Genomic DNA, 23,462 nt, shown 5'->3' on the forward strand with positions numbered 1-23,462 from the left:
ATCAGAATACTCACTTGCCTAATAATTGTGCACGCAGTGTAAAAACAAGTGTAAAGGAATGAATAAGAATATGTACATAAAAATATATATGAATGAGCGATGGCCGAACGGCATAGGCAAGATGCAGTAGATGGTGTAGAGTACACTATATACACATGAGATGAGTAATGTAGGGTATGTAAACATTTATATAAAGTGGCAATTTTTTATTATTAGAGTGGCTAGAGATTGAGTCAGTATGTTGGCAGCAGCCACTCAATGTTAGTGATGGCTGTTTAACAGTCTGATGGCCTTGAGATAGAAGCTGTTTTTCAGTCTCTCTCGGTCCCAGCTTTGATGCACCTGTACTGACCTCGCCTTCTGGATGATAGCAGGGTGAACAGGCAGTGGCTTGGGTGGTTGTTGTCCTTGAGGATCTTTTTGGCCTTCCTGTGACATCGGGTGGTGTAGGTGTCCTGGAGAGCAGGTAGTTTGCCCCCGGTGATGCGTTGTGCAGACCTCACTACCCTCTGGAGAGCCTTACTGTTGTGAGCGGAGCAGTTGCCGTACCAGGCGGTGATGCAGCCAGTCAGGATGCTCTTGATTGTGCATCTGTAAAAGTTTGTCAGGGCTTTTGGTGACAAGCCGAATTTCTTCAGCCTCCTGAGGTTGAAGAGGCACTGTTGTGCCTTCTTCACCACGCTGTTTGTGTGGGTGGACCATTTCAGTTTGTCCGTGATGTGTATGCCGAGGCACTTAACTTTCCACCTTCACTACTGTCCCGTCGATGTGGATAGGGGGATGCTCCCTCTGCTGTTTCCTGAAGTCTACGATCATCTCCTTTGTTTTGTTGATGTTGAGTGTGAGGATATTTTCCTGACCCCACACTCCGAGGGCCCTCACCTCCTCCCTGTAGGCCGTCTCGTTGTTGTTGGTAATCAAGCCTACCACTGTAGTGTCGTCTGCAAACTTGATGATTGAGTTGGAGGCGTGCATGGCCACGTAGTCATGGGTGAACAGGGAGTACAGGAGAGGGCTGAGAACGCACCCTTGTGGGGCCCCAGTGTTGAGGATCAGCGGGGTGGAGAAGTTGTTTCCTACCCTCACCACCTGGGGGTGGCCCGTCAGGAAGTCCAGGACCCAGTTGCACAGGGCGGGGTTGAGACCCAGGGTCTCAAGCTTAATGACGAGTTTGGAGGGTACTATGGTGTTAAATGCTGAGCTGTAGTCGATGAACAGGATTCTTACATAGGTATTCCTCTTGTCCAGATGGGTTAGAGCAGTGTGATTGTGATTGCGTCGTCTCTGGACCTATTGGGGCGTTAAGCAAATTGGAGTGGGTCTAGGGTGTTAGGTAGGGTGGAGGTGATATGATTCTTGACTAGTCTCTCAAAGCACTTCATGATGATGGAAGTGAGTGCTACGGGGTGATAGTCATTTAGCTCAGTTACCTTAGCTTTCTTGGGAACTAGAACAATGGTGGCCCTCTTGAAGCATGTGGGAACAGCAGACTGGGATACATATTGATTGAATATGTCTGTAAACACACCAGCCAGCTGGTCTGCGCATGCGCTGAGGACGCGGCTAGGGATGCCGTGTGGGCCAGCAGCCTTGCGAGGGTTAACACATTTAAATGCTTTACTCACGTTGGTTGCGGTGAAGGAGAGCCCCGCAGGTTTTGGTAGCAGACCGTGTCGTTGACACTGTATTGTCCTCAAAGCGAGCAAAGAAGTTGTTTAGTTTGTCTGGGAGCAGGACATCGTGGTCCGCGATGTGGCTGGTTTTCTTTTTGTGGTCCGTGATTGACTGTAGACCCTGCCACATACCTCTCGTGTCTGAGCTGTTGAATTGCGACTCTACTTTGTCTCTATACTGATGCTTAGCTTGTTTGATTGCCTTGTGGAGGGAATAGCTACACTGTTTGTATTCGGTCATGTTTCCAGTCGCCTTGCCCTGATTTAAAGCAGTGGTTCTCGCTTTCAGTTTCGCACGAATGCTGCCATCAATCCACGGTTTCTGGTTGGGGAAGGTTTTAATAGTTGCTGTGGGTACAACATCACCGATGCACTTGCTAATAAACTCGCTGAATCAGCATATTCATCAATGTTATTGTCCGATGCTATGCGGAACATATCCCAGTCCACGTGATCGAACCAATCTTGAAGCGTGGAATCAGATTGGTCGGACCAACGTTGAACAGACCTGAGCACGAGCGTTTCCTGTTTTAGTTTCTGTTCCGGGATTCATCCAATAACATTGAGGAGCATACCACCTCAGTCACCGGCTTCGTTATAAGTGCATCAACGATGACGACGTCCCCACAGTGTCCGCACGTACATATCCCATCCAGAAGGCATGGATTACAGGCAAAAGGCTAGAGCTTCCGCTTTCAAGGAGCGGGACACTAATCCAGACCCTTACTAGAAATCCTGCTACGACCTCCGAGCCATCAAACAGCCATCAATACAGGATCGAATCCTACTACGCCGGCTCTGACACTCATTGGATGTGGTAGGGCTTGCAAACTATCACGGATTACAAAGGGAAACCCAGCCACGAGCTGCGCAGTGGAGCGAGCCTACCAGACAAGCTAAATGCCCTCTATGCTTGCTTGAAGGCAAGCAACACTGAACCATGCATGAGAGCACCAGCTGTTTTTGACGACTGTGTGATCTCGCTCTCCGTAGCCGATTTGAGTAAGACCTTGAAACAGGTTAACTTTCATAACGTCGTGGGGCCAGATGGATTACTAGGATGCGTGCTCAGAGCATGTGCTGACCAGCTAGCAAGTCTCTTCACTGACATATTCAACCTCTCCCTGACCCACTCCAATTCGCATACTGGCCCAACAGATCCACAAATGACGCGATCTGAATTGCACTCCACACTGCCCTCTCCCATCTGGACAAGAGGCACAGCATTCAAAAACATTGTGCCCGCCAAGCTCATCACTAAGCTCAGGACCCTGGGACTGAACAGCTCCCTTTGCAACTGGATCCTGGACTTCCTGACAGGCTGACCCCAGGTGGTGAGGGTAGACAACAACACACTCGCCACGCTGACCCTCAACACGAGGCCCCTCGGGTGCATGCTTAGTCCCTTCCTGTACTCCCTGTTCACCCTTGACTGTGTGGTCACGCACAGCTCCAACACCATCATGTGTGCTGATGACACAACGGTGGTTGGCCTGATCACCGACGATGATGAGACAGCCTATATGGAGGTCAGTGACCTGGCAGTGTGGTGCCAGGACAACAACCTCTCCCTCAACGTCAGCAAGACAAAGGAGCTGATCGTGGACTACAGGAAACAGAGGGCCGAGCACACCCCCATCCATATCGACAGGGCTGTAGTAAAGCGGGTCTTCAAGCTTTAAGTTCCTCGGTGTCCACATCCCTAAGGAATTATCATGGTACACAGTCGTGAAGAAGGCACGACAATGCCTCTTCCTGCTCAGGAGGCTGAAAAGATTTGGCATGGGCCCTCAGATCCTCAAAAAGTTCTACAGCTGCACCATTTCAGAGCATCTTGACTGGCTGCATCACTGCTCGGTATAGCAACTGCTTGGCATCCGACTGCAAAGTGCTATAGACAGAAGTGCGGCTGGCCGAATACATCACTGTCAAAGACCCCAGCCACCTGAGTCATAGATGGTTTTCTCTGCTACCGCACGGCAAGCGGTACCGATGCATCAAATCTGGAACCAACAGCACCCTGAACAGCTTCTACCCCCAAGCCATAAGACTGCTAAATAGTTAGTCTGAGTAGCTGTTGGTTAACTATTTAACTATATGCATGTACATTTTTTAACTCATCACATATGCTGCTGCTACTGTTTTATCATATATCCTGTTCTCTAAACACTTTATCCTTACCTATATGTACATATCTACCTCAATTACCTTGTACCCCTGCACATCGACTCGGTACTGGTACCCCCTGTATCACAGGAGGTTGGTGGCACCTTAATTGGGGAGAACAGGCTTGTGGTAATGGCTGGAGTGGAGTGGTATCAAACACACCGTTTCCATATGTTTGATGCCATTCCATTTGCTCCATTCTGGCCATTATTCTGAACTGTTCTCCCCTCAGCAGCCTCCTGTGCCATTATCGTTACTCATCGTGTATCTATTCCTTGTGTTATTTTTCAATAATTTACCGAGGTTTTTTTTCTCTGCATTTTTGGGAAGGGCCCATAAGTAAGCATATCACTGTTAGTGTCCACCTGTTGTTTACGAAGCATGTGACAAATACCATTTGATTTGAACCACCCACCACATAGTCTCGGAAAGCCCAGACCTATGCTGGAACATTGTGGGATGCAACCAGTATGCCTTGGGAGACTAACCATCTCATTGCTCGTCCGCTCAGCCACATTCCAAACTAAGCGAGGATGGGGTACAGATTTGAATGGTACTTGTGAGGTGTCTTGGGGAATAACCCGAGGTGTCTATTTTAATTGGGTGTGATGTCAGGCTGCAATTTACTTTAGTGAGGTGTCTCGTAGCGAGCTGTTAGTTAATTAGTTCCAGAGACGTGCTGTGTGTATGAGGGGAAAAGGAGATTAGAGAAACTGCTAAATAAAGACAATGTGTTTGGATACACTGTAATGAAGAAATACAGGTGCTAACGTAGGTCTGACAAAAAGCACACATAGTGTTGTGTTAACATATTTTCATACTGCTACAACCATGCAACATTGAGTTGAATACTGGTCAAATGTATACAGTATAAATAGTGGTCACCAACACTAGTCCTGGAAAGCAACAAGGTGTGCAGGCTTTTGTTCCAACCCAGACATTATCAACCTGATTCAACAAAACAAGGTCTAAAAATATCCCATATTCCTCTACCCCAGCAGACAAGCAGAAGGAGACCATGTACTCATGGCTGCAGGCGTGGCTGTACAACCGGTTTGGAGCGTACATCGGGGACTTCCGTTTCCAGCCGGAGGAGAACACAGTGGAGCCAGAGGAGCCGCTAAGCGCTAAGAGGTGAGACCTGCCATACCTTTTTTCCCCCATTGAGAACATTTGTAGGGATAGTTTTGTGGAATTACCCTTACCTTGAGTTCTGCATAAAGGCCCATAGTGACAGAATCCACAATAATCCATTGTTTAGTTCTGCCACAGCCAGGAGCTAGTATAATAGGCATTGTCCAAATTCATGAATGTAAACCAGCGGACTGATGTTAGCAAAGCGTCACTATGGGCCTTCAGCTAGGGCTGCAAAGCTGCAGGTAATTTACCAAAGTTGCCAGAACCTTCAGTATTTTTGGTAATTAACAGATTGCCTATTGTAACTTTGGTAAATTATGCTTGAATAAAATAAATGTATTCATATAAAATTCTTTTTTTATTCTCTGTTGTCCATGAGTTTCTAGTAGATAGACCACAGGAGAAAATAGCCTAAGTTAATGAAAAATATCTAATCAACAATGCCATTATTTTCTATTAACTCTGCAACTCTTCCAACTATTGACTTTTCTTCACAACTGCCACCAGTTTGACACCAAAACATTCGCAACAAATACATAGTAAAATAAATGAAGTGTTTAAAAATATTATATAATGGAAATTTCATGCTGAAACCCTCATATTCGATGCACACACACACTACATGTTAATGTTTTAAATAGATGTAAATTCTTTTGTCTGTAATGTCTTTTTCGTTATGTGTTGGATCCCAGTAAGACGAGCTGTCACCATTTGGCGTCGGCTAATGGGGATCCTAATAATTCAAATCAAATATTCACTAAGTTGATGGTTTATATTTAGGATAATGTTTTACAGCTTTGTCATTGTATTTTTTATTTTAAAATCATCTTATTTAAATCTGCAATATATAACTTTTTGGGTGACCCGACCAAATTCACATAGAAATATGAGTTAATGATCTTTCATTCTCATTGAACGAAAATCTAAGAAGCGTTAGATATGTTTTATGTACGGTATTTCTATGCTTCACGTACTTAAGTTTCATTTTTGCGTCTTTTACTTTCGGTTTTGTACACCAGCTTCAAACAGCTGCAAATACAATGATTTGGGTTATTGAAAAATTATTTCATAGTTGTCTAGATGATAAAATGACTCTGTTATGCGTTGCTTGTTTTGTCACAAACTGAAATTAGGCGAACTATTTGAATTTTAGCAAACAGGAAGTGGCTAAGCGATTTCTCCATATTGCACCTTTAATTATTTCATACTTTAAATGTTTTAAATGTGATAAGGCCACACAGAGGGTCGGCGATAATTAGACACCTGTGATAATCTGAAATACCCAAAAGGGCCACTAGATGTCTTGTGATAGATCACATAAATTCCTTGAAAGATTCTGGTAGTGTACTGGTAAATGTCAAAAGTTTCCAGTAATATACCTTCCCTTTGCAACCCTAGACACAACTCAAGGTAAGATTAATTCCACCCATATGTAGATTTTGCCTGAACGATCCCTTTTTAAGATTCTGATTTCAACATTTGCTTTGACATTGCTCCCCTCTGCTTCTCCCCTTTCATTTTGATCAGAGTGTGGGATAAGCCAGCCACTGTAGTCATCAGGTTAACCAGCTCAGAATACCCTGAGTACATGCTGCTTGGAGAAGGGTCATAAAACTGATGGCTTTGTAATGGGCCTAGAGTCTGTCAGCATGCTATTCATCAGCACCCACCGTAAAGTAGACATCCCCATGACTTCACCCTGATGTCAAATTGGCCTGTTTATTATAAACCACAGCTAATCCCAGGGCTTTCAGCGTAGTAGAAGTTGTAACCATGTTGTTGTGGAAGTGGGAGGATTGTCTGACCCCTGGTGGTAGGTTGAGTGCACTGCAGCAGGCTGTTATTCTATGCTAGTTAAAACTGATATAGGATCAGTTTTTCCTGTTCCAATCCTAACAGTGACCTTTTTTATAGTTGCCCTGGATCAGTCCTCTCCTGAATAACGCAGAGTGGAGTCATGGGTACTCTGACTCAAACTGTGTAATGAAACTCAATCCAAGTACAGTGGACGGAGGGGTGAGAGGGAGAGAAGAGAACGCTCAGTGTTAACAATGCCAGTATAGTCTTGAGTAGTCTGACTCAAACTGTGTCCTGTAACTTTATCCAAGTACATAAGATGGACGGAGAGTGAGAGAGCAGAAGAGGCAAGGGAAGAGAAGGAAGGAGCATTCACTGCACCCTGCCAGTTGAAATGAACTTGATGTTAGTTTTGGAGGCTGAAAGAGAAAGGGAGATGAGATAGGAAGCAGACAAAAAGGCTTCGGCAGACAAGTGATTCTTCCAGGCAACACATATGGCAGGTAGGTATCCTAGTTGTTAGAGCATTGGACTAGTAACGGAAAGGTTGCTAGATCGAATCCCCGAGCTGACAAGGTAAAAATCTGTCGTTCTGCCTCTGAACAAGGTAGTTAACGCACTGTTCCTAGGCCGTTACTGATAATAAGAATTTGTTCTTAACTGACTTGCCAAGTTAAATAAAGGTAAAAATGTTAATGAAATACATGAAGGATAGCGAAATCAGAAATCAGCACTGTTTGTGCTTTTGCTTGTTCCTTACATCATTTTGTTCTTGCTTTTGTCATGCTGAGATCTAATTAAATAAAACTCCCCTTCTCTTGTCCTCTGTCCTCAGATTGACTGAAAACATGAGAAGACTCAGTAAGTGTTGTACATTTAGTGAACAAGATGTACCGATCACACTGAATGTCAGCCGTATCTTGATGAATATCATATTCTGAGTCTAATACTATTCCAATGACATATCTTTATTGTAATAAATGATGTATACATGATTGATGCATTTGTGTCTTGATAGTGTTTTTTAAAAATGTTTTAATACTTTATACTTGTCTGTAGAGCGAGGTGCCAAACCTGTCATAAACTTTAAGAGGAATCTTTTTGCCTTATCCAGCTGGCAATCAGTGTATACGTCAGCCTTCGCCTTCATTGTGAGTACACACACACACACACACCCCACGAGGCAGTGTGGCCAGAGGTGACCACCTCTCATGACTATCATTTGGCTGCCTTGTGTTTTGAGTCTACTCACGCGATGTAGCCTGCTTTGTGAATCCTCTGAAACAGAATTTCACACACACGCACACACTGTTGAGCGAGAAAAACCCAGCAGCGTTGCTGTTCTTGAGACAAACCGGTGCGCCAGGCACCTACTACCATAGCCCGTTCAAAGGCACCTAAATCTTTTCTCTTGCCCATTCACCCTCTGAATGGCACACATACATAAGTCATCTCGATTGTCTCGAGGCTTAAAAATCAAGGTTCCAGCAGTAAAGATCAATAGCACTATCGCTCCACCTGTATAGCAACATCTATTTATGTTTTAGAGCGATATTTGCATGTAAATCTATATCTGCCCCAAAACCGTGTACAATATGTGTTGCATAGTACCAAGATGTTTCATACTCAGTACGAGTATAGACTAGAGGTGGATAGATGGAAATAATAGATTGCGAGTGACCTGTTCTCCCCTCCCCCTTTATATTTTACACAGATCTATATGAATGCAGCGTGGCACGGTTGGGCCATCCCCATGTTTATCTTCCTAGCCATTCTAAGGTTGTCCTTGAATTACCTCATTTCCAGGTAGCTAAGCTCATTACAAGGTGCATTGCCTGTTATAAGTTGTTCCATTTGAACATATACAATCTGCTTGTGAGTTGAGTCAAACTTGTCTCTCTCCACTTTCTTCTCAGAGGTTGGAGGATCCAGTGGAGTATTGTGCCTGGGGTCTCTGAACCTGTGGTAAGACTTTAATGATGTCACCTCTTTTGGGATCTAGCTGTACCTAGGAAAGGTCAAGAAAGAATCCCTTTGCACCTTCCACACGCCTCTACCCCTTCAGTGTTTGTAGATTTTAGGGCACTGGGCGGTTACCCTAATGCTGTTTGCTTTCGGGGGAATAGTTTGGATGTGACTCTTCTTTTCCTAGGAACCACCAAAGGAGGATCTGACTGTTTCAGAGAAATTCCAGTTAGTTCTTGATGTAGCTCAAAAAGCACAGGTGAGCTGTAACAATTGTTTCACCTTTTGATTTAGAAATTGTTAGACATGCTTGATGACATCTATTCATAGTTGTGGAGCTGCGATGTGAGGGGGTTTAAGTTGTTGTGCCATTTTCACAACAAAAAAATGTGTTTGTTCTTAACAGAATCTTTTTGGAAAGATGGCAGATGTCTTGGAGAAAATAAAGAAGTGAGTGTGTGTTTTGTTACCGGTATGTTTAAGTTTGTTAACCAACGTGTGTTTTACGCTTTGTGTGTGTGTATATATACAGTTGAAGTTGGAAGTTTACATACACCTGAGCCAAATGCATTTAAACTCAGTTTTTCACCATTCCTGACATTTAATCCTAGTAAAAATTCCCTGTCTTAGGTCAGATAGGATCACCACTTTATTTTAAGAACGTGAAATGCCCAAATAATAGGAGAGTGATTTATTTCAGCTTTTATTTCTTTCATCACATTCCCAGTGGGTCAGAAGTTTACATACACTAAATTAGTATTTGGTAGCGTTCCCTTTAAATTGTTTAACTTGGGTCAAACGTTTTGGGTAACCTTCCACAAGCTTCCCACAATAAGTTGGGTGAATTTTGGCCCATTCCTCCTGACAGAGCTGGTGTAACTGAGTCAGGTTTTTAGGCCTCCTTGCTCTCACATGTTTTTTTTCAGTTCTGCCCACACATTTCTGTAGGATTGAGGTCAGGGCTTTGTGATGGCCACTCCAATACCTTGACTTTGTTGTCCTTAAGCCATTTTGCCACAACTTTGGGAGTATGCTTGTGGGTCATTGTCCATTTGGAATACCTATTTGCGACCAAGCTTTAACTTCCTGACTGATGTCTTGAGATGATGCTTCAATATATCCACATAATTTTCCTACCTCATGATGCCATCTATTTTGTGAAGTGCACAAGTCCCTCCTGCAGCAAAGCACCCCCACAACATGATGGTGCCACTCCTGTGCTTCACGGTTGGGATGGTGTTCTTTGGCTTGTGAGCATTCCCCTTTTTCCTCCAAACATAATGATGGTCGTTCTGGCCAAACAGTTCTATTTTTGTTTCATCAGACCAGAGAACATTTCTCTAAAAAGTACGATCTTTGTCCTCATGTGCAGTTGCAAACCGTAGTCTGGCTTTTTTATGGCGGTTATGGAGCAGTGGCTTCTTCCTTGCTGAGCGGCCTTTCAGGTTATGTCGATATAGGACTCGTTTTACTGTGGATATAGATACTTTTGTTCCTGTTTCCTCCAGCATCTTCACAAGGTCCTTTGCTGCTGTTCTGGGATTGATTTGTACTTTTCGCACCAAAGTACGTTCATCTCTAGGAGACAGAACGCATCTCCTTCCTGAGCGGTATGACGGCTGCGTGGTCCCATGGTGCTTATACTTGCGCACTATTGTTTGTACAGATGAACGTGGTACCTTCAGGCGTTTTGAAATTGCTCCCAAGGATGAACCAGACATGTGGAGGTCTACAGTTTTTTTCTGAGGTCTTGGTTGATTTCTTTTGCTTTTCCCATGATGTCAAGCAAAGAGGCACTGTGTTTTGAAGGTAGGCCTTGAAATACATCCAAAGGTACACCTCCAATTGACACAAATGATGTCAATTAGCCTATCAGAAGCTTCTAAAGCCATGACATAATTTTCTGGAATTTTCCAAGCTGTTTAAAGGCACAGTCAACTTAGTGTATGTAAACTTCTGACCCACTGGAGTTGTGATACAGTGAAATAACCTGTCTGTAAACAATTAATGGAAAAATTACCATTGTCATGCACAAAGTAGATGTCCTAACCTACTTGCCAAAACTATAGTTTGTTAACAAGAAATTTGTGGAGTGGTTGAAAAACGAGTTTTTATGACTCCAACCTAAGTGGATGTAAACTTCCGACTTCAACAGTGTGTATATATATATATAGAAATCTGTGTGTGTGCGCACGTGTATTTCAGCCTGTTCATGTGGGTGCATCCTGAGCTCACTCAGAAGCTTTACGTTGGTCTATGGGTGGCCTTGATCTGCTCCTGTCTCATCCCCTACAAACTCATAGGCTTTATGATTGGTAAGTACAATATGTGAATTGTACCTTGGTCAGCATAGGGGTCACTCCCTGCTACACCTACTCAGTGAGAGCTCCATGCATTGAGATGAGAAAAATACTGAGATATACCAGATGAAGAAAGAGACATGGAGAGATCCTCTTGTTCTTCTCTCATGCCTTTCTGCATGTCTCCTCTTCAGGGCTGTATGCAGGGATCAAGTTCTTCATCATCGACTTCATGTTTAGGAGCTGTCCCAAGTTAAGGGACAAGTATGACACGCCCCACATAATCTGGACCAGCCTGCCCACTGACCCCCAGCTGAAGGAGCGGGGGGGCGCGACATTGTCCAGACGGGTACGTCTCAAACTCTACATATACTATTGTATATAATGCGTTTGTGTGTCTGTATATGTGCAAGTCTTTTGTACCTACAGTGCATTCGGAAAGTATTCACTTCACTTTTTCCACATTTTGTTACGTTAAAGCCTTATTCTAAAATGTATTAAATCGTTTTTTTCCCCCTCATCAATCTATACACAATACCCCATAATGACAAAGCAAAAACAGGTTTTTAGAAAATGGAAATATGACATGTACATAATTATTCAGACCCTTAGTACTTTGTTGAAGCACCCTTGGCAGTGATTACAGCCTCGAGTCTTCTTGGGTATGACGCTACAAGCTTGGCACAGCTATATTTGGGGAGCTTCTCCTATTCTTCTCTGCAGATCCCCTCAAGCTCTGTCAGGTTGGATGGTGAGCTTCCCTGAACAGCTATTTTCAGGTCTCTCCAGAGATGTTCGATCGGGTTCAAGTCCGGGCTCTGGCTGGTCCACTCAAGGACATTCAGAGACTTGTCCCGAAGCCACTCCTGCTTTGTCTTGGCTGTGTACTGAGCGCTCTGGAGCAGGTTTTCATCATGGATCTCTCTGTACTTTGCTCCATTCATCTTTCCCTCAATGCTTACTAGTCTCTCAGCCCTTGCCGCTGAAAAACATCCCCACAGCATGATGCTGCCACCAGCATGCTTCACCGTAGGGATGGTGTCAGGTTTCCTCCAGACGTGACGCTTGGCATTCAGGCCAAAGAGTTCAATCTTGCTTTCATCAGACCAGATAATCTTGTTTCTCATGGTCTGAGAGTCTTTAGGTGCCTTTTGGCAAATTCCAAGCGGGCTGTCATGTGCCATTTACTGAGGAGTGGCTTCCGTCTGGCCACTCTACCATAAAGGCCTGATTGGTGGAGTGCTGCAGAGATGGTTGTCCTTCTGGAATGTTCTTCCATCTCCACAGACAAACTCTGGAGCTCTATCAGAGTGACCATCGGGTTCTTGGCCACCTAACTGACCAAGGCCCTTCTCCCCCAATTGCTCAGTTTGGCCGGTCGGCCAGCTCTAGGAAGAGTCTTGGTGGTCCATTTAAGAATGATGGAGGCCACTGTGTTCTTGGTGACCTTCAATGCTGCAGAAATGTTGTTGTACCCTTCCCCAGATCGGTGCCTCGACACAATCCTGTCTCAGAGCTCTACAGAAAATTCCTTGGACCTCATGACTTGGTTTTTGCTCTGACATGCACTGTCAACTGTAGGACCTTATATAGACAGGTGTGTGTGCTTTTCCAAATCATGTCCAATCAATTAAATGTACCACAGTTGGACTTCTACAATCAAGTTGTAGAAACATCTCAAGGATGATCAATGGAAACAGGATGCACCTGATCTCGTTTCCGAGTCTCTTAGCAAAGGATCTGAATACTTATTTTACCTAAGGTATTTCAGTTTTTTTATTTTAATAAATTAGAAAACATTTATAAAAACTGTCATTACGGGGTATTGTGTGTAGATTGATGAGGAAAAACATTTAATTGAATCCATTTTAGAATAAGGCTGTAACGTAAACAAATGTGGGAAAGATCAAGGGGTCTGAATACTTTCAGAAGGCACTGTAGGTACGTGTACACACACATGACATATTGATGTGTGTCATTGTCACAGTTCATCCCTATTAATGTTGGTGGTCACAGCAGCTGGGACTGTGGGAATCCTTATGTTTGTGTCTGATCACCTGAGTTCTCTGTTGTTTTTTCTCTCTCAGCTCTCTGGGTGTGAAAAGGTAGGGCTCCCTAGCGTGCACTTTGGTTGGAGAGTGTCTGTGTTTGCGTGTGTATCATTAGAGATAAATAAGCTGCATTCCAAATCGACCCCTTGCCCCTTTTGGATATCAGTAGTAGAGCAATGCTAACAGTGTCTATGTGAAGGATCAAAATGTGCCTTGTCTTTTAAATATGTGCATCTACCACAGTGCTGTTGAAAGTATTATTTTCCATGTGGCACCAAAGTAGAGATTACCATAATGGTGTTTTGAATGTTAATTCTGTATCCATTCTCATAGACACGATCAGAAAGAACCCTATATTCAATGTAGTGCTTATGTGTGTTGAGGAAGTAACTAGAAGCTAGAAATCTGCTCATTGGTTCTTTTTGAAAGATGGTGGTTTGTTAATAGTATTTGTAGTTTGTGCAAACGTGTGGTTGCATTAGAGTAATGTCTATCATAATATCATACCGGTAACTACTCTTCCATAAAATCCCATACAATTATTTAAGGTTGTTTTATAATGTTCTAATACCTAGCAATAGTTATCAGTGTGTTCGGCCGGTTTGTGTTTTCTAGAGAGAATTCCTGCCAATGGTCAGCGAAAACAAATGAAAGTCAAATCAAATTATATTTGTCACATGCGCTGAATACAACTGGTGTAGACGTTTACTGTGAAATGCTTGATTATGAGCCCTTCCCAACGATGCAGAGTTGAAAAATAAAATAGTAACTAGGAATAAGCTAAATAAGAATGGAGGTGTAAACAGGGAGTACCAGATCAATGTGCTGAGGTATATACAGGGAGTACCAGATCAATGTGCTGAGGGATATACAGGGGGTACCAGATCAATGTGCTGAGGGATATACAGGGGGTACCAGATCAATGTGCTGAGGTACGAGGTATCATGAAGGCAGGGTAACGTGTCTAGGCATCAGGATAGATAATAATAAGAGTTATATAAAGAACAGAGTAGCAGCAGCAAATTATGAGTTTCAAAGTGTGTGCGTATGTCGTGAATGTGTGAGGGTTTTGTATGGGACTGTTAATGTTGTGTGTGTGTGTGTGTGTGTGTGTGTGTGTGTGTGTGTGTGTGTGTGTGTGTGTGTGTGTGTGTGTGTAGCCTAGTGAGTGTACGTAGGGTCTGTGCAAGATGGAGCGGGTGCAGATAGTTTGGGTACCATTAATTGACTATTTAGCAGTCTGGCTATTTAGCAGTCTTATGGCTTGGGGGTAGAAGCGCCTGTTTGTCCTGGAGCCAATGCTCTGGTACTGTTTGCCAGGAAGTAGCAGAGTGAACAGTCTATGGCTTCGGTGGGTGGAGCCTTTGGCAATTTTTCAGGCCTTCCTCTGACACAGCCTGATACTGTTTAGAGGTCCTGGATTGCAGGGAGCTTGGCCCCACCACCCTCTGTAGCGCTGGTGTTTCTGCGGTCAAGGGCGGTGCATTTGGCATACCAAGCGGGGAAGCAGCCAGTCAAGATGCTCTCGATGGTGCAGCTGTATAACTTTTTGAGGAGCCTAGGGCCCATGCCAAATCTTTTCAGCCTCCTGAGGGGGGGAAAAGGCCCTGCTGTGCACTCTTCACAACTGTGCGGGTGTGTGCGGACCATGTTAAGTCCTTAGTGATGTGGACGCCAAGGAACTTGAAGCTCTCGGCCCACTCCACAACAGCCCTATCGATGTGGATGGGGGCCTGCTCTTCCCTTTTTCTCCTATAGTCCACGATCAGCTCCTTGGTTTTACTGATGTTGAGGGAGAGGTTGTTGTCCTGGCACCACACTTTTAAGTCTCTGACCTCCTCCCTCATCGCCTACCACCATCGTGTCATTAGCAAACTTGATGATGGTGTTAGAGTCGTGTGTGGCCACGAAGTCATGGGTGAAAAGGGAGTGCAGGAGGGGACTAGGCACACACTCCTGAGGGGCCCCCGTGTTGAGGTTCTGCGTGGCGGAGGTGTTGTTGCCTACCCTCACCAACTGGGGCTGGTCCATCAGGATGTCCAGGATCCAGTTGCAGAGGGAGGGGTTCAGTCCCAGGGTCCCTGGCTTGGTGATGAGCTTGGAGTGGACTATGGTGTTGAATGCTGAGCTGTAGTGTATGAACAGCATTCTCGCATAGTTATTTCCCCTCTTGTCCAGGTGGGAGTGGGCAGTGTGAAGTGCCATTGAGCTTGCGTCATCTGTGGATCTGTTGGGGAAGTAGGTGAATTGGAGTGGGTCTGGGATGATGGTGTTGATGTGTGTCATGACAAGCCTTTCAAAGCACTTTATAATTACAGATGTGAGTGCTACAGGGCCATAGTCATTTACGCAGGTTACTTTGAAGCTCTTGGGAAACATGGACAATGGTGGTCAGCTTGAAACATGTTGGGACAACAGACTGGGACAAGGAGAGATTGAAAATGTCTGAAGACACTTGCCAGTTGGTCTGCACATGCTTTGAGAAAAGCTGTCCAGGAATTTTTCCATGTTTCATTCTTTAGAATGAAAGGTTGTTATATACAGTACAGGGCATGAGTCCATTGCGTCATGCTTTGCATGAGACACACCATAAACCTATCATTCACATCCCCATAAGCAATGTATCCAATGCTCTCCACTAGTACCCCAGCCAATATGCACTGCTTACCAAAAAACTGTGTACGTTTGAGTCACCTGCAGTGAAGTGCACTGAGTGATGCGGATGACCAAGTCAAGCCACTGGTTTGAGAGAGCCTGCTATAATACACATACGCTGCTTAGGTCTAGCCAGTTCCCTTCCCACACTCTGTTCCTAGTCTAAAATGCTGACCTCTATCCTCCATCCTTCCTTCTATCCTACCATTCTTATCCCCGCTCTCTGTTTCTCTTTAGATCCATCCGACGGTAGCTCATGGCAGTCTAGGAACAGCCTTACCATGTGGTATCAGTCTAGAGGAACAGACTGGCAGGGCCTACAATACAAAGAAGGGGGCTTTCCACGAGGTCTTCAATCTTTCCGGGGATGAGCGCCCCCTAGCAGGTTGGTAGAGCACTACATGATAATTCTCAGGAGCGACAGCTGACTATTTGTGCCTGGTTCACCACCTCACCCTTTTTCCATGTTGACCTATTTCCATAGTTGTTGTTGAATTTAGTGTTTATTGATTGTGTTATGTTGGTGCAGTGAAACCATGAGTATTGACTGTGTTTGTTGGCAGTGTGTCAGACCTGATGTGTGTGTGTGTGTCGACTGGTTTCGTTGGCAGTGTGTGAGAATGGCTGGCGATGCTGCTTGATCAACAGGGACAGGAAGAGTCCCACTGACTACATCCGTAATGGTGTGCTCTTTGTCACTGAAAAGTAAGCCATGTACTGCTAATACCTAGCTGTCACATGTAGATATCTACACTGAGTATACCAAACATTAGGAACACCATACCCCATTCAAAGGCACTTAAAATCTTATCCCTTCACCCTCTGAATGGCGCACATACACAACCAATGTCTCAATTGTCCCAAGGCTTAAAAATACTTTTTTTTTTTATTGTATTTATTTTTATTTAACCTTTTTATTTAACTAGGCAAGTCAGTTATTAAGAACAAATTTACAAATTTATTTACAATAACGGCCTAAAAATAAAATAAAAATATAGGACAAAACACAGCACAACACTACATAAAGAGAGACCTAAGACAACAGCATAGCATGGCAGAATAGCTTCTTTAAAACCCCTTAGTCGATGTCCGGGCCCCCGTGGAAATTTAATTAGCATAATACAAAAATCCCCATTTAAAAATCCTTCAGTTTAAGCTGGAGATATGTTTTTATGCATTGGATGCATCTCAATCCACCGCGTCCGCCGATGTCGCATGTTCGCATTGGCGGCGAAAGGTGACGGAGCTAGAGCGGTGTTTGTCAGATCATGAGACATCACGAAAATCGGTCTTCTCACAAAATCGTCTGTAGCGTCTGAACGGGTTTGGCCAACAAAACTATTATGACCCCTCTATGGTAACATGAGACTCACACGAACATGATGGTGTTCTACAACCCCCACAAGCGTCTTGGGACTCGTCTGAAGGGCTTAGACTGTTATTGGTTAGCCTGTCTCCTGCCTTTCATCTACACTGATTTTGAAGTGGATTTAACAAGGGACATCAATAAGGGATCATAGCGTTCACCTGTATTCACCTGGTCAGTCGGTCATGGAAAGAATAGGTGTCCTTAATGTTTTGTATACTCAGTGTATGCATGTGCTCTTGCAGCACCCTTTTTTGTGTGTTTTGTATTGGTCTGTGTGTTCAGGTGTAATGTGTCCTTCTCTGTGCTTACAAAGTGTTTCCCTCCCCAGTTACCTTTGCTTTGAAAGCTCAAGCTGCAGGTCAAATTCCTCTAAAAAGAACAAAGTCATCAAACTGATTGACATCACTGATATTCAGAAGGTGGGTTTTTCTATTTTCACTTCACCTTCTGTCCAATGTCTAAATTCATTGGTTGAACAAAAATTTGAGTTGGGCGGTATCCATATTTTCTGTACCATACCGAGTTATACGGTATTAGCGAATGTGCACACAAGGGGTGCTATTTTCAAATTATAAAGGGAACTTTGTAGTAGTTTAGGAATCACAAAGACAGACGCGACTGGACAGGGATCTTAGTCAACTTTGTTTACTAGTGTTTAAATAAAATTAAAAAATGATTCATGTTTGTTTTTTGAGGCACAAACAATTTAGGCAAGAAGGATCTTGATCCAGGAGGATGCATAGCTGGAGCCCTGCGCTGGATATCATTTATTTGACACATCTTAGATTTCTTATAGTTATAAGCAGTGGCATAACACGCACACCCAAACCCCCAAAAATAAACATAATTTTTTACACTATTGAAAATCATACAATCAGTATTTCGGTATAAACGGTATATCGCCCAAGCCTACTAAAAATTGACTTCTGCAGTAGAATGTTAAGGTTGTCTGAGCTTATCTGTTGTTTTTTTGGTTTGTCCCACAGTACAAAGTCTTGTCTGTATTACCTGGATCTGGAATGGGAATCTCCATAGCAACACCGTCCACCCAGAAGGTAGGAACACTTATGGACAGTCCATTTTAGACCATGTTCCTTTTCTCTCTATTTAGGTCTGAGTGTTTTGTCAAATATGCTGTTAACAAGTTGAGAAGATTGTTTATTTTTAGTGTTAACTTTTATTTATTCAGGGGAGCCCAATTGAGACCAGGGTCTTCTTTTCAATGGTGCCCTGAGGGCAGAAAAGAAAATATATAAAACTACAAAATAGAATAACAAGTCCATTACATTAGAACATCACAGCCATCATAAACTGCTGTAGCTGTTAAAGTAAATCAATCAACAAAATTGCACACCTGGGTGAAGTCGTTTATCATCAGGGTTTTAAAGTGCCCTAGTGGCACCAGGGAATCCAAATGTAATTCATTTTGTAAGTGGTTCCAAAAATGTGGAGTGTTTAAAACTAAAAGCGGATTTACCTAGTCCAGTGGAGACCCAAGGAACATTGCGTGAACGGATTTGGTATCTCATGTTTTTATACTTTACTTTTTATATATACTTTAACAACAAAGTGAGGTAATTTGGAAGCTTGTATAGTAGAGCTTTATAAACAAAAAGGAAGTAATTAAGTGATCTACGGGACTTTAATGAGGACCAGCCTACCTTTTGCGACAGGATGCAGTGGTGAGTATTAAAACTGTCACCTGTGATCGAGCGAAAGGCACTATGGTAGAGTAGTGACTGCTGCTATCTGGCAAATGGTATCACCATAGACAAGATCTGGTAGGAAAGTTGACTGTACAATCTGCTTCCTGCTATTTAGGGAGAGGCAAGATGTGTATATATAAAAAAATAAAAAAGGCCACTTTAAATCTTAGCTTTTACCTAGCTCAGTGTTATGGTTTTTAAACACAGAATCTTTGTCAATTCAAAAGACCAGATATTTATTGGCAGGAACCCAATCATTGAGCTCCATAACAGCTTTTTGACAGATTTATCCATGCCTAAAATATTCTTCCAAATAATATCCCCTCCTATTGTCCTGTCTTTCTATCCCCTCACTGTCACCTTTATTTACCCGTTCTCTCTCAGCCGTTGGTGTTTGGTGCCATGATCCACAGGGACGAGGCCTTTGACGCCATCTTCACACAATACATGAAGAAAGTGACCATGACCTCAGCCACCAACCCTGAGACCTAACATACCAAAATGGCTGCCTTCACCAGGGATGTCCTATACTGACACAGCGAGTTCTCTATGTAGTACACTGCTACTGGCCAATTAGTATATCTGCAAGTATGTTAAGCTAGTGTCCATGCCAAGGTGGTGGATTCCTCCACCAAGCCACATTAGGTTAGTATGTGAGGATGGTATCCACTTGATCTGAGGCCTGGTCCATCACTCTAGAGCCCAAGGTCTTTGTATCCTCTCGCTGATAACCGCAACTCCTCATTAGGTCTAACTAAGGAACTACAACTCCTGGACCCGCACACCATCGCTGCCTCCTACTGGTTCGGTCGAGGCTATTGCATCCAGGGAAGTAGCCAATAGAGCCTAGAGAGCACACTTGTCTTGATTTGCTGTTGTTCTGTACTCGGGTAATTGCTTTTCAATTCTCTCTCTTTTGTTGTCAGTTTTTTTTTCTTCCGCGCGTGCGTAGTGTGCACATGCGCAAGAATGTACGCTGCTAAAAAGCGTATGTGTGTGGTGGGGGGGATCATTTTATGGTCAACACTGTTGTGCTGTTTCAGGAGGAGGCTGGATCTCTTTGCCTATCTGACAGGACTGCCTGGCACTCCCATTTTGTGTATCACACTCATTGATGCTCTTTGCTCCATTTAATGCTCTCCTTCAATAGGATGTATTTGGTTTGATATAGATATCATTGGTGGCCTTGCACAGGCCTTAACTCACATTTTGTAAAGTGCACCAGAAACCACGTTTATGAAAACCTCAAGCCTTCATGTTTCCCAGTTAATGAAAGTGCGGAGGGACGGAACGGGAATAATTTAATGATGGGCAGTCAAAAGCCTGAAGTTAATGTAGTCTATCTTTCTCGCACACATTTTTGTCTTGGCGAAGAAAAGGTGTGGATTTACATGTCCTTGTTAAGGAGTTATGATGCATTCATAAGCACTACCTAATGTCAACATAGTCTTTCTGAAGCCTCATAGTATATTTATTATGTAGAACAATATGTGATTTGTAATATGTGACATTCTACATAACTAATTGGTTCAGTAAAAACGATAACTTATGTAGGTTTTGTAGAATGTTTATGAATGTACTGTAAGTACTTTATGGGACAGATTACATGTAAAGCAATTCCAAAAAATCAGGAGCCTTTTCAACCACTCTCAATGAAGCCTTATCTAATTCTCTAACAGATTTAGGCCAGGATTCAAACCAATGCAGCACTGCACTTTCTACTGATTCTGACATGTAACTTCAGGTAAATTGCCATTGGATCACGCATCACGAAACCACATGTTCTTAAAAGTCGAGTGCAGTGCAATGCCGGTTATTTGTGTTAGTTTGAATCCCGAACAAAAATGTTGGTAATAAAGTTTTCTTTTGGGTTTTGACAGCAAACGGGAATGGGGTTTATATTAAAATGCTAGTGACCTTGTCAAAAGGTTCGGACCTCTTGGTGTAATGGTTAAGGTGTTGGCTTGAAGGTCACTGGACCTGGCTTTGAGTCCCGGTCGGGGCTACCCCCTGAATTCTCTACATTGGTGTCAGAAGTGGGATGGTGTCTGTGCGGCCATCGGAGAGGCGTGTACACCTGAAGGACTTGGTATAGAGAAAGTGTGGGGGGGACACACTCCCGAAGGAAGGGGGTAATGTAGCGTCCTTAACCCAACACCTAGCGACCTCGTCAAGATGTTCGGAGCTCTTGGCGTAACGGTTAAGGTGTTGGCTACAATGTGTTCTAGTTGAGCACATGCTAGGGAGGCTAACTGGACATTTGCTTGATGCCTTTTAGTCTACACCAAGTAACTTAGGTATCTCACTCTCCAAGCCCCTACGAAAAAGTTAGATATGCTTAAGAAGCACAGAATGAACTGTATGTATGCCAAAATGTTTACTTTATTTCACTGCTTGTCATTTAGTTCTTTCACCCTACATCTGTAATGTTGACGTGTTAGGTTCTAAACTCCACTGCTTTAAGTCAGTTTGATTCCTTGTAAGACTATGAGGTCATGAAGACTGACCGGTATGTCTTGTGATGGAGAACTTCTGAATGCTGATAAACCTGAGTGGTCACATCTCAGCCAATCAAAGACTTAACCTGGGTTTAGGAACACTCTTTGCCAGTGGATGGTGAATTGAAAGGTGTCAATTCGTGGAGTCGTGTTGCTTCCAAATCTGTTTGAATCACTGCTGTCTGAACAATGTCAATATATGGCATGGCCGTCAACTTGAAGATGGAAAGTTATCATTATAGTACCGTGTGTGTCCCAAACCATTGATGGTCTTGTAAAAAAAAAAAAAGCCTCGCTAATCGATCATGCCCTTGTTGATGGATCATCCTTTTCGTCGCTTGCCAAATTCCCAGTATGATGGCAATGGCTTCACCAAGTCCTCTGGTAGGTTATTGTACAGTTTCTGCCACACTGTAATGCTCACCTACCATGTCATTTCACAATAGTTACGGAGGATCAACACGGGACTGGATACATTTTCAGAGGATGGATATATATTGTCTCTATAGTTCTGCATCAGAGGGGCAGAGATTGTTTGAACCACTGAGGCTTGCCGACTGAGAACTGCAGTACTAATCATGTGGCCTCTGTGTTAACCAAGTACAGTGCCTTCAGAAAGTATTCATACCCCTTGACTTATTCCACATTTTGTTGTGTTGCAGGCTGAATTCAAAATGGATAAAAAATATTTTTTTCTCTCACCCATCTACACACACTACCCCATAAATGACAAAGTGAAAACATGTTTCTAGAAAATGTTGTAAATGTATTGAAATGAAATACAGAATTATCTCATTTACATAAGTATTCACACCCTTGAGTTCAAGACTTTGTAGAAGCACATTTGGCAGTGATTATAGCTGTGAGTCTTTCTGGGGTCTATAAGTCTATAAGAGCTTTCCACACCTGGTTTTGCAACAGTTGGCCATTTTTTTAGTTTACCTATCTACCAATAAGTGCCCTTTGCGAGGCAGGTCTTTGTTGTCGAATCTGTATTTGAAATTCTCTGCTCGAATGAGGGACCTTAGGCTTGCCATAACAAAGGGGTTGAATACTTATTTACCCAAGACATTTCAGCTTTTCATTTTTTATTAATTTGTAAAAATTTCTAAAACTTTGACATTATGGAGTATTGTGTGTAGGCCAGTGACAAAGAAATCTATATGTTATCCTTTTTAAATTCAGGCTGGAACACAGCAAAATGTGGAAAAAGTCTAGGTGGTGCGAATACTTTCTGAAAGCCATGTATTTATTTTAAATCAACGTACTTATTTGCTAATTCATTTTTCACAATACTTCCCAATCAGTATGTAACTGTTTAGGAAAGATAACCAGTTACAGTAGGTGTGAATACTTCTTTGTAATCTGCGGTGTCCACTGCCTTCCCAAAACATTGTACATATGCAATTATGTAATGAACAAATTTTAAATCCCTGTAAAGTTTTTAAAGGAAATTGTTTATTGTAAAATGTTATGAACATTTTCACTAAAGTAAACACTTTTAAAGTAATGATTGTTGGCCATTTTCTTTCAAGCATCTCAGTAACTTTGTATCACATTTCTTTATCCCTGTAATCTGGGATTATCCCTTGATGAAGGTGGGCATACACTGGAAAAGTTTGGAACGCACTGGGATAGAAGACCATGGCAAATATGATTTTGTTTCTGGTGTGAAAGGATCCTTTGGAGAGACATTGGCTTGAATGCTCAGAGTGCAAGAGCTTTGCACTAATTTGTGATTGCTCAGTCTGTACACAAGCATGGTGTAAGTTGAAGTTGCCCCTAGATGTGGATCTTGGGTCAGTTTTGCATATCCCCCACGAATGGTTAAGGTTAGGATTGGGAAGGGGAAGCTGATGATATAGTGGGTCCTCATTTAAAAGTTTTGTTATGCTTGCGGAATGGTGTGGTACATCGGAGTGAATGACGTCATAGTATTTTACTGTTAGCCATTGTTGCCGGAGGGTGTCTGAGAGGATTTATGAAGCTTCTTCGTGCTTGCTCACATTTCAAAATAATCCTACAGTCCATGTAGTGCAGACGTTTTGATTGCTATACCCTATCCGAAAGAGCATATTCCAAGGTTTTTAATTAACCTAGTTTTGCCAAACAACACAAAATATACTTCCGGCGCTGACAGAGATG

At 43.1% G+C, this 23,462-nt stretch overlaps 1 protein-coding gene across 3 annotated transcripts in view; it reads left to right on the plus strand.

Annotated features, from left to right (window-relative positions):
• The window catches only part of LOC106561039 (GRAM domain-containing protein 4), a 44,933-nt gene extending 22,106 nt beyond the window's left edge, over nucleotides 1-22,827 (plus strand). For 2 of the 3 annotated variants that reach the window (XM_014124608.3, XM_045688102.2), the window contains exons 6-19: nucleotides 4,838-4,973; nucleotides 7,609-7,634; nucleotides 7,833-7,924; nucleotides 8,488-8,579; nucleotides 8,690-8,738; nucleotides 8,926-8,997; nucleotides 9,145-9,188; nucleotides 10,944-11,053; nucleotides 11,233-11,387; nucleotides 15,982-16,129; nucleotides 16,356-16,449; nucleotides 17,442-17,532; nucleotides 18,100-18,168; nucleotides 19,204-22,827. In XM_014124608.3, the coding sequence (XP_013980083.1) occupies nucleotides 4,838-4,973; nucleotides 7,609-7,634; nucleotides 7,833-7,924; nucleotides 8,488-8,579; nucleotides 8,690-8,738; nucleotides 8,926-8,997; nucleotides 9,145-9,188; nucleotides 10,944-11,053; nucleotides 11,233-11,387; nucleotides 15,982-16,129; nucleotides 16,356-16,449; nucleotides 17,442-17,532; nucleotides 18,100-18,168; nucleotides 19,204-19,311 (1,286 nt within the window). In that variant the 3' untranslated portion in view covers nucleotides 19,312-22,827. The remainder of the gene's footprint in view (nucleotides 1-4,837; nucleotides 4,974-7,608; nucleotides 7,635-7,832; nucleotides 7,925-8,487; nucleotides 8,580-8,689; nucleotides 8,739-8,925; nucleotides 8,998-9,144; nucleotides 9,189-10,943; nucleotides 11,054-11,232; nucleotides 11,388-15,981; nucleotides 16,130-16,355; nucleotides 16,450-17,441; nucleotides 17,533-18,099; nucleotides 18,169-19,203) is intronic. The other variant, XM_045688103.2, reaches the window with a different exon arrangement.
• The last annotated feature ends 635 nt before the right edge of the window (nucleotides 22,828-23,462 follow it).

Source organism: Salmo salar, chromosome 10, assembly GCF_965601325.2.
Source record: "Salmo salar chromosome 10, fSalSal1, whole genome shotgun sequence".
Taxonomy (NCBI): Eukaryota; Metazoa; Chordata; class Actinopteri; order Salmoniformes; family Salmonidae; genus Salmo; species Salmo salar.